At 37.2% G+C, this 15,167-nt stretch overlaps 1 protein-coding gene across 1 annotated transcript; it reads right to left on the bottom strand.

The window, feature by feature from the left end:
* Positions 1-2,170: 2,170 nt before the first annotated feature.
* LOC115929890 (G-protein coupled receptor 161-like) lies at positions 2,171-10,315 on the bottom strand. The gene is made up of 2 exons (XM_030999990.1): positions 9,929-10,315; positions 2,171-2,215 (listed from the first exon to the last, which is right to left on the bottom strand). The coding sequence occupies exons 1-2, from the start codon at positions 10,313-10,315 to the stop codon at positions 2,171-2,173; spliced, it is 432 nt and encodes a 143-aa protein (XP_030855850.1).
* Between the last annotated feature and the right edge of the window lie 4,852 nt (positions 10,316-15,167).

Genomic DNA, 15,167 nt, shown 5'->3' with positions numbered 1-15,167 from the left:
CAGAGGGGGAGGGGGGGGGGTACGCCAGTCTTGACATCTAGATAAAATACTAATTAACGAAAAAAGCCAATAATGGGTGCAAGGGCGTCCTATCACCATATTTCTGTGTTTGATCAAATAGTATGATAATAGTTATCATAGCAATCACCTACTTGTTAAGACCAGCATAAAATAAACATGATAAATATTATTGTTGGGAACCATACAGGCCTACTGAAAAGTACGGTCAGGGGTATACGAGTTGCAGGTCACTCGTATTTTGTCAGCATACGTTTTTGTTGGTCATATTATCAACGCCAATATTTTTCCTTATCATAGGCAATATTGACTAATTAGTCAAGACTATTTTTGCACTGTATTTATTTTATGAAGACTTTGTTTCTCCCCAAATCATTAAACAATCATCCATTATCATAAACATTCTCCAAGGGTAGATCCGCATGCATCATGATGTTTATCTATGCGAGGGTGATATCAGATTTGCACATAAGCGAATGAGCTATCCCAGGTTAGGTTGGAGGCTGGGTAAGCAGATGAAAGATGGTTATGATAGGCTATTTCATAACGCGTTATTTGATTGATGACAGACCTTTTTTGATAAGCCCGGTCTCTAATGGATATGATGCTTAGTTGAAAGTGTATTATCAAAAGTTGAAGGTTATTTAGGTAGTGTGGGGTGTGGTCTACATCACTTTCACGTTTATACAGTATATATTTACATTTACAAAGTTAATACTCTTTTTAATTATTGATTTTTGTTTGAGAAAAGTTTTTGACATCCCCTCCCTATTTTGAATGTTTGTGGTATAATCTTTCTTTCCTTGGTAAATTGACAAATTTTAAGTATTCGTTTAAAAATGTTTCGAAAAGATGGTTTGACTTCCCTCCTTATTTGGATCTCGGTGCAGTTGGGCTATTTTCTTCGCGGGGAGTTTGGTGGATGCACTCACTCACATTGACAATCCTGCTCTAATCGTTTTTATCTCGGCCTCATTGACAAAATGAAGATTATAATCCGATCTTGCCATGTAGTATTTTAGGCCCATAGCAATTATGTAAATCCTTGACCTTATCCTCTCAAATCACCTGACTTCAAAGAAAAAGGGGTATAATTGCCTCATTTCTTTATCAAAATGTTAATTGGTATTTCATTCTAATCCAACTATAGGGATGACAAATTTATGGCGGAATTAGGGATCATGAAACTGAATGATGTCAAAATATTAATTGGTGCTTTATTGTGATCCAGCTCATTTCTACGACCAGGCTTGAAGCTCCGGATCAATTTTCGAATTTATGGCGGAATTATTTATGGATTATATACAACTAACGATAATGATATGTCAAGGAGAAGAGAATTTAACGCTCTATCGACTATTATTCGAGGTCGAAAAGCATTACATTAATTAGCATCTCCTTTATAATTGATTGGCTACATGCACGTTGATGGGTTTCACTAGTCTGCAGGCACAGACTCTTATTTGATACTTGGGGGAAAAAAAATCATGATTTTCACTGATTGGACATGCACACCCATTGAAAATAATTGCTACCCATTTTACATCATGTTATGCCTTCTATAGGACCCAATAGATGCATAAGAGATGCACCAATACGTAAAGGTGATGCTTCAGAAGTTCATTTAAATGTGCGTATTAAATAAAATTGGTAGGTAAAAACCCAAGTCGTGATAAATTGTGACGTCACAGACGATTGCCATCATTATCTTACTCGTGAAGTCTGCATCGAAAACCATTGGCATATTATTCTCTTGCAGATATTGGGAGGGGGCTGAGGGCGCAGGTCCGAAAAATCTCCAACAGAGATTGTTGGGAAGGGGGCACAAGTCCGACAATTTTCTACATTGTGATTGGTGGGAGGAGGCAAAAGTCCGACATTTTCCAACAAAAATTGTTAGAAAGAGGGCACGAATCTGACAATATCCAACAAAGATTACTGGGGAACAGCCACAACTCCAACGATGTCCAACAAAGATTCCTGGGGCGGGAGCACAAATATGACAATCTCCAACAAAGATTGCTGGGGAGGGGGCGCAAGTCCGACCGACAATTTCCAACAAAAAAAATTGCTAGGGCGGGGGCACAAGTTTGACAATCTCTAATAACGTTGACTGTGGTTGGAGCACAAGTCCAACAATCTTTACTAAAGCTTACTGGGGAAGGGGCACAACTCCAACCATCTCCAGCAAAGATCGCTGTGATGGGAGCACAAGTCCAACAGTATCTAACAAAGATTGTTCCGGAGGGGGCTCAAGAAGTCTTTTGCTCATAATATAATTTGTATGTATACTTTTGGTTTGCAGGAGAACACGCTTCCTGTGCCCCTTGATTTATTAAATTAAATTGATTTCGCATCGCCATTTTTTCTCTTTTGTCTAAACTTATCCAATTTATTCTCAGCACATAAGCCTTGCAAACGCTTTGCTACTTTGGAAATAAATGTCGGTGGATATCCGTTGACTAATTAAACCGCATGTTCTATCATACATTTTAAATCTCACGTCCTCATTCCGCTCTCTATGAAGAATGATGACAGCTGCAAATTGGGAAGACGATTTTAGCTTTAGATTATAAATTCACCTCACCATGTCACGATACCTACTAATTCAGACACGACTCTGAGCGTTTACAACCTCTGTAGAGTTGTGTATAGAGTTACTTAAGTTAATGAGAGAAGAAATGAGGGAAAAACATGAATAGAAAATGAAATGTGGTTAGAGAAGATAGAGAGAGAGAAGCAGAGAGAGAGAGAGAGAGAGGAAGAGAACCTAAGAGAGAGGGAGAGACGGAGAGAGAAGCAGAGAGATAGATAAGCAGAGAGACAGAGAAAGGAAGAAAGAAGCAGAGTGAGAGAGGGAGAGAGGGAGAGGGGCAGGGAGAGGATGGGTGCACTCATCTAACGTTCAATCTATATTAATAGGCGAATTTTAGAACATTAATCAATAGACAGTCAATTACAGAACTAAATGAGAACCCAATCAATATAAGGTCTTCGACGCTATACTGTTTTATAGCATTTCAAGAAATGATTAACATCCAAGATGATGTAATGCTATCGTAACAACTGAAATAAAGGCCCATCACACATGGCCGCTTAAAACCGCCTAAAAATGGCATACAAACATAGTACATATTGTAATAGTGCCCTTTACATTTCTCCCTCTTATACTTTATTTATTTGATACAAGCAACAAAAAAAAAGGAAGTTTCATTTGCCGCCATCCCCGTTTTGTTAATTGACTTTTGTTCTTGCTGTTTTTTCTTCACTCATCTTCTTTATTTTCAATTGTCATATCATTTTATCATCATTCTTATTATTCTTATTATTCTTATCATTCTTATTATTTTGACGTGGTTCACAAAGTCATATGTGAACGTGGCTTACTCTATTATACGATATTATACGAGATTACACGATGTAATGATTTCCATGCTTTCGTGAAGTGCACTTTCAACACAAGAAGATGGTACATATCATTTTATCATCATTTTTATTATTCTTATCATTCTTATTATTTTTGACGTGGTTCACAAAGTCATATATGAACGTGGCTTACTCTATTATACGATATTATACGATATTACACGACGCAATAATTTCCATGCTTTCGTGAAGTGTACTTTCAACACAGGAAGATGGTACTTTCCGACAGATATTGCATTTCAATGAGTGTCTGAGAAAATGACGCAGATCTCTTTCAAAAGCACGAGCCTCGGGGTTGAAATCACCGTTCATTCGATGGATACTTGGGCGTAAATCCCGGGGATAGGGTAAACATCCCCTCGCCACCTTTAAGGGAAGGGTGACTGTACAACCCCACTCCCCCTCCCCCTCCCCCATTTATCAAGGCACCAATATTTTTTTAATAAATCAGTTGTAGAAAATGTTGACGAGATCAACTTTACTCTCATAGAAGTGAACATTTTATCTTGAAAGTAAATAGTCACATTATGTACACCCCCTCCCCCTCCCACCCCCACTACTCGGAGCGTGTATTACGCCACTAGATGTTATATTAATAGATGTACAGATAGGATGTTATTCATTTGACGGAATGAATGATATAGTCCACAGTGTCTGATTAATACTTACTACCAGCCTATCTTGTGGTCCGTGACGAAAGGAAATAGTGGTACTTGAATTGCATTTCCCATCTTTCAATGAGAATTTATTAATACATCGTAATTGATTGATTAATTCCATCTACAATTGCCCCCTGAGCTCAACGAATTCAAACGCTTACAAACACTCACACTATATACACGTTCAAACCGACTCCAATCGATCTTGGTAATTCAAGTTTATTTCTTCTTCTTCTTCTTCTTCTTCTTCTTCTTCTTTGTCGTATTTGTCTGTTTGAGTGGGATACTATTTAAGAACAAGTTGCCTCTTTGTATAGTTTTTAGCATCCTAACCTCTCTCTCCCTCTCTCTCTCTCTCTCTCTCTCTCTCTCTCTCTCTCTGCCTCTATCTCTTTCTCTTTATCACTGCCTCTTTCCTTTTTTAATTTTCTCACTTGTCCACATGCGTCACAATTGATACACTAAATAGGCTTTGTTAAAAACAGTATGTTTTTGTACATTTCTTTTCAATAAGTTCATAATATAAACGCACTTTGTACATTTGTAGTGTTTTGTAAACTGTGATATTGTGGGAAATGACTGGAAGAAAATAGACGTTACTTTCGAGAATTTTTTGTTGTTGATCGCATAAAAGAAAAAGGAGTTTCTGTCCTAGTATACAAAGTTACAGAATATATAGGATTCTTCTTCTTTAACGAAAATTAAGTCAATTTTGCTTTGATATACATGTGATCTTTATATAGCACCGTGTTGACAATCACGTGCAAATAATATATAAATTCTAAAGTTCTTAATTCTATGATCTTTATTTTAGAATCAAATCATCATGACCATATAATATTTTTTCTTACGATGCACCTATAGTTACGATACTAGTGTATCAAAATAGCTATGGACTAATTAGGAACAGACTTTCCAATGAACTAATCTCATTAATACCAGATGACCAGCCATATGCATCATGACCCGAGAAAGATGAGTTACATGTTCAGTCAAGAACGCTCGTCTCTTAGTCGATTTGTTATTATGATACCTACCCACATCAAATCTGCAAGTAATTTGCATTGCGTGCCAAACATCCAAAAACAAATCAGAAATCCTACTTTAAAATGGGATTTGAATCATTTGGTTTATATTGAAGTTCACATCCGCTGTTTGAGTAGGCCGAGAGTAAGACTGCAAGGGATTCGTGAATCTCATGACTCAAAAGATCACTACACATTTGGCCTCGTTCTTCATATTTAGAGTTTTCTTTTAGAGGGTTTTATAGTTTTCTATCTGCCATATTTATCCTCTCTTTCCCTAGCGACAAATCTTCCGACTCAGCAACACGCCTTATGGCGTCGATATAAAGTTTAAAAATCCCTTAAAATAAGAACGTAGAACGGAATCATCCAAATCGAGGACCACTTAAAACTTATTAATCAATGGAATAAAACGAGTATAGTGTGAAACTGGCTTATGAATTTGACGTTTATGTCATTTCCATATCTCGTTCTATTATCTCATTCTATGACACTCGTCAAGTAATATAATAAACAAAGTATGACGGAATGATCTGATCGAAGTCAACATTATACATTGTATCATTAGAATATTGTATGGAAATAATATACATTTACATAAAATTGTGAGAAATAAAAATTAGGAAAAATGGAACGTACAGGTAGCTCTCTCTCTCTCTCTCTCTCTCTTTCTCTTTCTCTCTCCCTCTCTCTCTCTCTCTCTCTCTCTCTCTTTCTCTCTCTCTCTCTTTCTCTCTTTATATATATATATATATATATATATATATATATATATATATATATATATATATATATATATATATACATATATATATATATATACATATATACATATATGCATGTAGATTATGGTGAAACTGGAAAAGGCGCTAAGTCATGGGACAAAGTGAATGACTTGCTTTTCATGAATAATCATCCATATATCTCAAAAGACACCTGTTCTTATCGTAAGGTTTAGTCTTGTCAGGTGCGAGCCCCCCCCCCCCCCCCCCCCCCATACAAGCTTACACTAATTAGCACCAGTAACCATCAGGTAAACATGTACGAAAGTGATCAGTAAAAAATGCCCGATCATTGTTCCCTAAACATTTCTTTCCTTTCTCAACACCAGACTTTTTCTGTATTCACTTTTGCGATTAATCCCCCGCTCCGCGTTGAAGCATTATTCGAGCGCCACTTGCTCGCCAGCTTATTCCCCGAAAGCATGATGACAACGAAATGAAATCTTCCCCAAAGTCGAACCAATTTTCATTAAATGCTAATCCAATATCCTGATAAGTCAGCAATTGGCTGTCACGGAACAAAGAGACTGTGCTCCTCATTAATTGATGGAATACAGACCACTGTTACAGTCGATCAGTCACAACATGTCACCTGCGATTCCTCAGATAACTGTTTTATCTTTTCTCTTTTTCCAGCCCGGATTGCCAGAGAAACAATAGAAAATGTTACTGTCAACAATCCTCTTTGAGTTTTAGAACAGGGGTGCATGAACTATCATTATTTCTATCATGTGGAGTATTCTGTTATTATAATATTGTTCATTTGTCGCATGATGTTCAAAAGGTTAATTCAAACGTCTATAGTGTACCCTACGAATCAAATTGATCTATTGAACTGTTACAATCGACGAGTTTTGTTACGTCTCCTCATTTCTGTCATCCTGACATTCTAAGCCTTCAGTTTCTGTTTTACTTTATCATAAAGTCCAGAGATTCGTTAGAAGAAGATTCAATTAAACCCATGTCGTGTACCTAATTACAAACAAAAGTTTTTCTGGGGTTTCAAATTCGTCCTTTCAAATCGATTAACAAAAAAAAACACACGAAATATTATATTTGTCACTTTTCTAGAACTAAACCTTCTCTTTAAGTGAAGGATACAATTTTATGTGAATTTTACTCAGTCGAATTTCAAGAGCTCTGCCAATAATCTGCATTAAAGCTGTTGCACAGAAACAGACGGGAATCCATAGCAACGGCATGTAATTCGTGCACTCATAAAGTATATTGACTAAGCGGAATATGTAGTCTTGATTTGAATTGTAACAAAAAAAGTGATATTCAACGATGGCAGTGTCCGCGTAACGTGGTTGACATAAGGGTTTAAACTTTGCTTCCTGCATAGGAGTCAAACAATGGATGCTTCTGATTGCTTCAGTCATCAATTTAGTTCGATTTGTTTAATACATTACCACCATGTTTTAGACTTGGAAATAATAAAACGGTTTTTAAACAAATTTGTTATTCCTTGCAGCAAAACTATATTATATTGATCAACCAAGAATAAGTTTTAGTTGTATGCATTTCAGAAATGACAAAAAATACATCAATTTCGGTAGATAATCCAAAAAAAGGACATGTTAAAAATCGAAAGTATTCGTCGTATATATTTAAAAAAGTCAGTTATTTCCCTTTAACCAACAATCCCCACCCCCTCACACACTCTCGATCTCTCAGAATGGCAAAGTTACACTTATAATGAATCCGTCATAAAATTCCTGGTAGAAAAAAGTTTAAAACTGAATATTATGTGTCTTATAATGTGGATTTATATCTCCTTCTATTCCACTCTCACACACGCCCTACCTCTCAGAAAAAAAGAAAAAAATCCACTATTAATTAGACAAGAAGGCGGTTAATTTCGATCGAAAATCAGAAAAACATGACTAAATAGTCCATTAAGGGTGTTCATTAACCTCTCCACTACTAACCTTTACAGCTCCACCCTACACACCAATCGCATACACTCCCATCTCACAAAAATCCAAAACTACCTTTGATAACAAAATATTAAAGTACAAATCTAAGCCGCACTTACTAGACAAGACATCCTTTTAGAGAATTAGAAAGGTTCAAGTACAGAATCGACGGTTGCTCGTACACTCCTTATCGAGTCATGTCACAGGTGAGATTAAGATTAATCCCAGAAGGATTTGAGGCCCCCCCCCCCCCATGCTGATTCATGCAATGGATAGAAAATCGGTCGTACCTGGGAAAGGAATTTAATCCCGTTCGATGTATAACTATTTCGAATGTACGTGAAAACGAATTTTATGAATATTGCAAGTATCCTGTCATAGTACATGTAGCAATATTAACGTATTTGAATTGTATTCTATTAAATATTTTTCCTTTTTTTTCTGAATTAATTTTTCTTTCTGTCTCGGTCATTCTTTCTGCCCGTTTCTCTCTCTCTCTCTCTCTCTTTCTCTGTCTGTCTCTGTGACTATGTCTATCTGTCTCTTTCTCTCTTTATATCCTTCTCTCCCCTCTTTAATCCTCTTATCTTTTCCCTTTCTCTCTCTCTCTCTCTCTCTCTCTCCTATATCTTAACTCTCTCCCTTCTCCCCTTCATCTATTCTCTCAATATTTCCATCCCTCTTTCTTACTCTCTTCACTCTCTCCTCCCCCACTCTGTCTGTACTCTAAATAAATCGGAGACGGCACACACCCTTTCCATTTGGAAGGCCCGAAAGAAATCAATTGAATTGAGAAAATGTACTTTGAATTAGGAAATTTACTTTGTCGTATTAGTGTGTACAAATAGTAGGAAAACTTTTGAACATCTTTGACATTTGGCTCATTTGGCGAAGCTGCAGAAGGCAGTGCACCTCTCCCTTGTCTCGTCCGATTATTATTTCAAGAAATGCAATTAGGCTCCTTCTCTCTATTTCTTTTCAGTTCTTTCAATCGCTCTCTCCCACCCCCCCCCCCTCTCTCTCTCTCTGTCTCTCTCTCCGTCTGCATATACTCCATTTCCACCCTTTTAAAAATCTCTTCTCTACCACCCATTCTTTATTCGTATTGCATCATAAACACAATAAACTACTTTTTGAGACTTCACCCCGATTCAAGCTCTGTTATCCAATTAAATCAAAACGAATCTAATCGAGTTTATAACTTGACATTCATCAATCTCGTCGCTGTCGTCGGGCAACTCTTCTTTGTCATGATTCAGATTTCATCTGGTTTTTACAATTTTCTTCTCTTAATCATGAAGAAAGAGAGAGAGAAAAGCATCAACATTATTTTCATGCTTGTACGTGTTTTTTTTTACCTTGATGTACTAATTTGTTTAAAATCTCCTTTTTTCTTCCTATAGAAGTGCTGATTCTGTGCTTACATCAACAATAGAAACATTTCCAAACACATCTTCGAAAAAGCATGTACCGGTATTGCATCTCATGAAAGTCAAATAGATATTGTCTACACAGATACTTTGATGGATGAGGAAATGAAATGAAAGCTAGATATTCATCGTTCATGTTTGTTGAGCTTTAATAGAATTCGCCTTTTTGCCGATCATCATCGGGTATAGTAACATGAAAAAGAAGTTGTTTTTTTTCGACAAATATAATTATATAGGCCTTATTTGACTATTGAATTTTATTTTCCTGAAATATTGCTTAATAGAAGACACAACATAATTATAATGACAAAATTATTATTTTGGGTGAAACATAAACAAGCGATATTAGCATGGTTACGGGAAACGTCCTCTGTTACCACGATAATGCTGAGTATCGACAAAACTAATGAGCAAATAGGCAAACTTTAGAATGCGGAGATTTACTTTTAGGAAGATAATTAAGTAAATAAAATGTAGTTCAGTGGTATCAATGATAGCGTACAATGAAACAGACAGATGGATGCAAAGATGCGTATATTAGAAAGAACACATGGAAGATGAAGTAAAGAGAGTAAATTAAGGAGGATAAATTGATTTACCTGTGATTGCAAAAATTATTCTTTTCTCAGTGATCCATGGAGTTCGTCGCGGTGTGAATGGTCTAATGACCTGATAGCGATTAATGGAGATCATTGCCAAAGTCAGGACCACGGCCAAGCCGTAAACCGACGTCGTGAACCCGTTAAACTGGCACCAAACATCGCCATAAATCCATTCCTCTTTGGCGAGGGTCGAGATGATAAAGGGTCCGTTAGCGACCACGGTGAAGAGACCACAGGCGGCCAGGTTGATGACCATCTTGTTGTGGACTGTCCGGAGGCGCACGTCGGTTATGATGATGAGGATGAGGCAGATGTTGCCGACGAGAGCGATAGCGAGGATGATGGACATGAGGGTGACCTGGACGATAGCGGACGATGTCATAGCGCCTGTCGAGCCTTCTTCCATGGTGGTCGGTGCTGTCATTGATGGTGAGGACGAGGAGGAACGCGACATCGTTTGGAGGGAAGTTTGCATCCATTGGGTCGGTGACCAAGTTGAATTGTTGGCCATGATTTTGTGGGCATCTCTTGTTCTTTTTATGTGTGGAAGAACAACAATAGTAGAACGACAAATATTTCCCCATCAAAGTTAGGAATATACGCTAATCAAACAGGTAGTAGCCCGACCGGTCTGGATAAACCATTCGTCACACTAGTTTGTTCGACATCAAATTCCACTTCAATGTTGAGTTGAGTCACATCGTCGTCATCAAATTTAACCAATTAAATAAAGTGTATATACTTAATTCCTTCCATGCCTAGCTATGGACAAAAGACGGGTAATGAAAAGCGTGGCTTTGACAGCCCATGTGAAGACCCAAGTCACCCAAGCATCCATTGGCTGATGTCCATCAACGTATGATTAAGCGTCATCTGATGCATGCCGCACCCGCAGAAAGGGCAACGAGCCTGACTGATTGCCAATGAATTGGAGAACGCGCACTAATTTGCGACTGCATGTGCACTGGCATATCAGTGTGTACATCCCTTATATTTACCAGACGAACGCGACGTCACCTTTAGTATTGACATGGGCTCAATTTTTGAATTTTGTGTCGTCTGCTCAATGACTCATCAACCGAAGCAATTCACGTTTGAAAATAGAAACTGATAATTAATAGTTCATTTTTTGGCATATTTTGGCTGCTGTAAAAAAAAATCATAATCGAACTGTATCATTATGTAAACTAGAAAGTGACTATTGAGAGGTCTTTTCTTTTTTGTCTATATTATTACTATCGATCAAACTTGAGTTTCTAAACTTGTTATGAGGTAACAAGTTACTGCGTTACGGATGAGCGCTTTGTAAGTGGCCATTGTTATTAAAACAAAAGCAAACAAAACAACATCTAAAGAAGAGTATATGTTGCCTTTAAACTTGACTTTAAATGTTACTACGGGCATAATCTGTGCTAAAATAAGATTAGATTTTGTTTCATGAATTAGAAGAATCAAATAAGATAACAATGCTGTTTTCAACTTAGGTTTGAGTCAGTATGCGCATGAAAACACTCCTTTTGAAGTTAAGACCAGAACAAAAAGAACCCCAAACTAAATTTCAGTAGTTTAGTTTGGTGCAAATGTATATGGGTGAAATGTGAGCAAAGTAAATTTCCATTGAACAATAAAAGTGAAAGTGAAATATCAAAATTGAACACTGGAAAGGGATGTTCATGACTGTGAAATGCACGTACTATCAATATCAACATGCAAAATGTATGAATGTTTAGTTCCATCCCTCCGCTTGACTGTTTGACCTTTGAATTTTGAAATGATAATCCTAAAATCCGGGCCTAAAACCGACTGCGTTTCCATTTATAGTTTTTTTTATAATTATAAAGTTGTCTGTCTTGAAAACGATAAAGTTGATGCTTTTCTTAATTGACCTGATTGCTAATACATCATGTATATGCTTATAAGTAAGCAACCACGGTCCTCGGAAATTAGTAATGAGGATTCATGCCTAACACATCGGATTGGTTTCGAACCCAGGACCTCCCCGTTACAAGACCACAGTACTCTACTACTGAACATCGGGCCTCCTATATTTTTACTCGATATGAAAGTTTTTCTTAACAGTTGTGTTTCTTATTAAATTATGTTCGTTTGCTAATATTGTTCGTTTTCAATGATTGTTGAGTTATCTCCAATGAGATAGTGATCTGAAGAGAAGAAATTGGATCAGGGCTTTTTATAGAATAAAAATGTGAGATAAACCCAGCGGAATTAATTTACCAAATCAAAACTATCATGTTTTGCTTCCTCGTTAGTAATGCGAGCCACAATGGTACGAATACACCCATTGCGGTAATGATTGTAATATTGAATGTAATTTTCAAATCCGGACTCAGACAATGATCGTTCTCCTTCTAATGCAAATTCTCTCTAAATAAAGCTCTTTCTCCTTAATTGTATTTGTTTCTATTTTCTTATTGTCCTAGCTTTAACAAGTTGTTGTAAATTACAAATTATATGAATGTATAAAGACCCCTCCAATTGGCAATCCCCCCCCCCCTCTCTCTCTCTCTTTCTCCTTCATTTTCTCTTTCTCTCTCTCTCTCTCCCTCTCTATTTCTCTCATTCTCCCTCTCCCACTTATTCTCTCTCTCTCTCTCTCTCTCTCTCTCTCTCTCTCTCTCTCTCTCTCTCTCTCTCTCATTATTCCACCTGTCGCGTTGTTCCAAACCTACATCCCCTCACCTTCGTTCTACTTCAAAGCCAATTTCCATGCACATCATTTGACACGCAGAATCCAGGTTCCTTTCCGGGGTATATGAAACCCCGCAGGAGAGGATTATGTTCATTCTAATGACACGCTTCCTGAAGAGGATTGATACCGATGTAATTATAGGTTGTGTCCTCATGGAACATGATGAGCTTTGTAATAATGATTATAGCCAGTTATCATGATTAGGGGTGTCAGAGAAACATTGGCAATTGGCAAAAGAAGAAGGGAAAAAAGGACAACAGGAATTAGAAAAAGAAGATGCTGAAGAAGAAGAAAAGAAAGAGGAGGAAAAAGAAGAAGATAATGACGAGGAAGAACTTGAGAAGAAAAAAGAAGGTGACGATTAACGAGAAGATGAAGTGGAGGAAGAAGAAGAAAGTTCCTTGTATTTTCGAATTTGCTGAAAAGATTTATCAAAAAGTTTCCAATATGCCCCTCCCATTACACACTTTCTCTCTCTCTCTCTCTCTTTGGATTTATTGTCACATATTCATAATTGAACATAACAAAAGAAAGCACTTTAAAAAAAGCATACCCAAGTAATTTCATGAATACACAGAACAGTACAAGGCGGGAAATAACACAAACAATTATACAATTACCCCACACCCCCCCCCCCCCGAAAAAATAAGAAGAAAGATGGACATTCAATGGAAATATACAACAACCGTGTCATATGGAGTAGCAACGCCACTAGTAGCCTTCTTCATAGGCCCATCGACATGCCTATTGTGTATAAAACAGTAATGTAAACAATAAATTACTCTGGGTCCTCTCATACTATCACCAAATTAAACGCACGATTTGTATTTATAGTTATCATAATGGCTATCTGAACTATATGCGTTCAAGGGAGGGGGAGGCAGTAGATTATATTCTAGGTCGTCGAGTGAGATAAGCGGTTATTCAAGTCTTAGATGCAGTGATTTGCTAGAAATAATTGATGTTTTTACATTTATCTCGCATTCTCCCCAGACCCCCTTATAAACTTTCTTTTACCAAATTATTAAGGAGGCTTAATTCCGAGGGACGACGACCACTCTGCTACATCGGTCCGGGCCATTATCGCAGGCATTTTCACCCAAAACATCGAACACGAGATTTTGTTCAAAGAGGCGGGGAATCAAGGAAAGGTCAGAGTGTGTCGTCGCACACACATATACAACTGGAACAGAAAGTTTATTGTGACGTCAGTACCATGGAAACCATCTTCAGTAGATGAGGATAGAGGATAGTAGATGCAGAATGGATAACGAACTGCGTCACTTGAACCTCTCATTTTGCTGACGTCATGCCTTCGGTGGTTAGCAGAACGCTTTTATTCATTATGCGTACAATGAAAACATAGGACTGGGCCATTAAAACAAAAATATTTATGAATATTCTATTTTTGCAATCATATTGAAATAAATTCAGCGTTTCTTGTTTTACTTAATATAATGCCAAGTAAATGTACACGGTGAAAACAGCACATATTAATTTAAAAAAACTAAGAGATCACAGTCCATTTCATACGGAAAGTAGGTATTAAACAAACATACCCTTTCAATTTGCAAATCACCATTTATTCATTCTATCATAACATCTCTCCCCTTTCTCCTCCTCTCCACTTCTGTCTGTCAGGACACTCGATGTTTAGATCCGCCATAGCAAATTACACCAAACACTCTCCCATCCCTTTTCAATGAAGCGATTGGAAAATGAAACTGCGTGGGCGTGAAAGAGCAAGAAAGAGAGTTCATCTTTCGCCCGTCGAACGAAGCATCGATTTACTCCACTGGCACTTGCCGATACCTGTGACTGACCTGGATATAAGCAGATGATGATTGTGTCTTTTGTAGATATTCCTATGATGAGAGTTAGAGATTAGCCTCGATTTTCCTGCCGATGATTATCTCAATGCAAATATTCATGAGCGTAATTAGCCTTTCTGTAAGATTTTGTACTTACAGAGTATGAAAGGTGGCCGCTTCTTAATGCTTGTATGTAGTGGTGCGATGTAAGGGTTTTTTTAAATATTTTTTTTTACTATGCACTGCCTCATCTTCTCGCATCTTTGTCTCATTTACATTATTTTTCTTTCTTTTTTTCTTTTCCTTTTACAGCACTTCTGATTTTGCACCCCCCCCCCTCCCCCACATTCTCTCTCTCTCTCGCTCTCTCTCTATCTCTCTCTCACACACACACACACACGCAAAAACTCTCCCTATCTCTCTTTTAATGTTTATGTATCTTCAGTTATATTCCCCTCACGCCCTTTCTTTTAAATAAATAAAAATACAATTATTTGCAAATCTGATGCATCAGAAAAATCAACACGCTCTAGTGAGATTGTTGAAATAAATTCAGAAAACAATATCGGAGAATAAATGAAAAGTAGGTGTGACGTCTTAACTCTTGAAATAAGGATGTTTCAAATGATTGATAGAACCAAAAATAGTGTCTGGGAAATAAAAACATTCCAGAAATGATGACACAATTTTATTGTACAGTATATGTACATGTATACAAATACAAATGATTCCTTTGCCATAGAGTGATTTTACAACACAAAAGGGAAGCATTTTTTAAAATCAAA

The sequence above is a fragment of the Strongylocentrotus purpuratus genome, unplaced genomic scaffold, assembly GCF_000002235.5.
Source record: "Strongylocentrotus purpuratus isolate Spur 01 unplaced genomic scaffold, Spur_5.0 spur5_scaffold_6, whole genome shotgun sequence".
Lineage (NCBI taxonomy): Eukaryota > Metazoa > Echinodermata > Echinoidea > Camarodonta > Strongylocentrotidae > Strongylocentrotus > Strongylocentrotus purpuratus.
Note: the sequence above shows the minus strand (reverse complement) of the source record. Positions and strands in the feature narration are given on the sequence as shown.

What these genes read in the sequence shown, in the direction of transcription:
- LOC115929890 (XM_030999990.1), bottom strand. Translation starts at nt 10,315, where the DNA reads ATGTCGCGTTCCTCCTCGTCCTCACCATCAATGACAGCACCGACCACC. An exon ending in TCTCCATTAATCGCTATCAG is followed by an intron (nt 2,216 to 9,928) that starts GTCATTAGACCA and finishes CTCCCATCACAG; the next exon opens with CGATCTTTGCTGGAGATGGT.